Here is a 772-nt window from a genome sequence, read left to right on the forward strand (position 1 = left end):
CAGAGTCTGCCGGGTGACCCCCCAGCCGCCCCCTCCCTCGGCGCCTCCAGTTCTCGGCCTGGAAGTGCTGGTGCCCTCGCTGCTGTGGGGTTTCTGCCTGGCTGGGGGTGAGATGCTCCCTCTAGCTAGAGAAACAACAGTGAAATACAGGTGGCTTTTTCTTTCCCTCTTTGCTGCAGCAAACCTGGTGCTGCACCAGACTGTGGAGCGCATCCACGTGGGCAAGAAGTACGGGGACATCCCTCGAGGCATCTTCGTCGTGAGAGGCGAGAACGTTGTTCTGCTGGGGGAAATAGTAAGTAAGCATCTCCCCCTGCCTGCTGCCCCTGTGGTCCTCAGCTGTCCTGGGAGTCCCTCCCCATGTCCTCGCCCATCAGGGTGCCTCTAGCACCCCGTTTTTGCACCCACCGCCTCCCCCTTTGGGTGGGGCTCGGGGAAGATGCCTGGCCAGGGGCTTGCCTGGAGTCTGCCCTGCGTGCAGCTCTGTGACCCTGACCCTGGGGAACCCGAGCGTCTGCACGGAGCCAACCCGCCTCCGTTCCCCCTGCAGGACCTGGAGAAGGAGAGCGACACGCCGCTGCAGCAGGTCTCCATTGAGGAGATCCTGGAGGAGCAGCGTGTGGAGCAGCAGGCCAGGCAGGAGTCGGAGAAGCTGAAGGTGCAGGCGCTGAAGGAGCGGGGCCTCTGCGTCCCGCGGGCGGACACCCTGGACGAGTACTAGAGCTGTGCCCTGGGGCCTCCCGCGCCCAGCGAGGCTGCTGGGCACCACCTG

The 772-nt window shown here is 64.8% G+C and overlaps 1 protein-coding gene across 1 annotated transcript; it reads left to right on the forward strand.

The window, feature by feature from the left end:
• Positions 1–179: 179 nt before the first annotated feature.
• LSM1 (LSM1, U6 small nuclear RNA associated) lies at positions 180–760 on the forward strand (the record flags this gene model as incomplete). The annotated part of the gene is made up of 2 exons (XM_008943571.1): positions 180–295; positions 551–760. Coding segments are annotated over 2 exons (287 nt in total), but the record flags the coding sequence as incomplete, so codon positions are not given.
• Positions 761–772: the final 12 nt, after the last annotated feature.

The sequence above is a fragment of the Merops nubicus genome, unplaced genomic scaffold, assembly GCF_000691845.1.
Source record: "Merops nubicus isolate BGI_N331 unplaced genomic scaffold, ASM69184v1 scaffold29057, whole genome shotgun sequence".
Taxonomy (NCBI): Eukaryota; Metazoa; Chordata; class Aves; order Coraciiformes; family Meropidae; genus Merops; species Merops nubicus.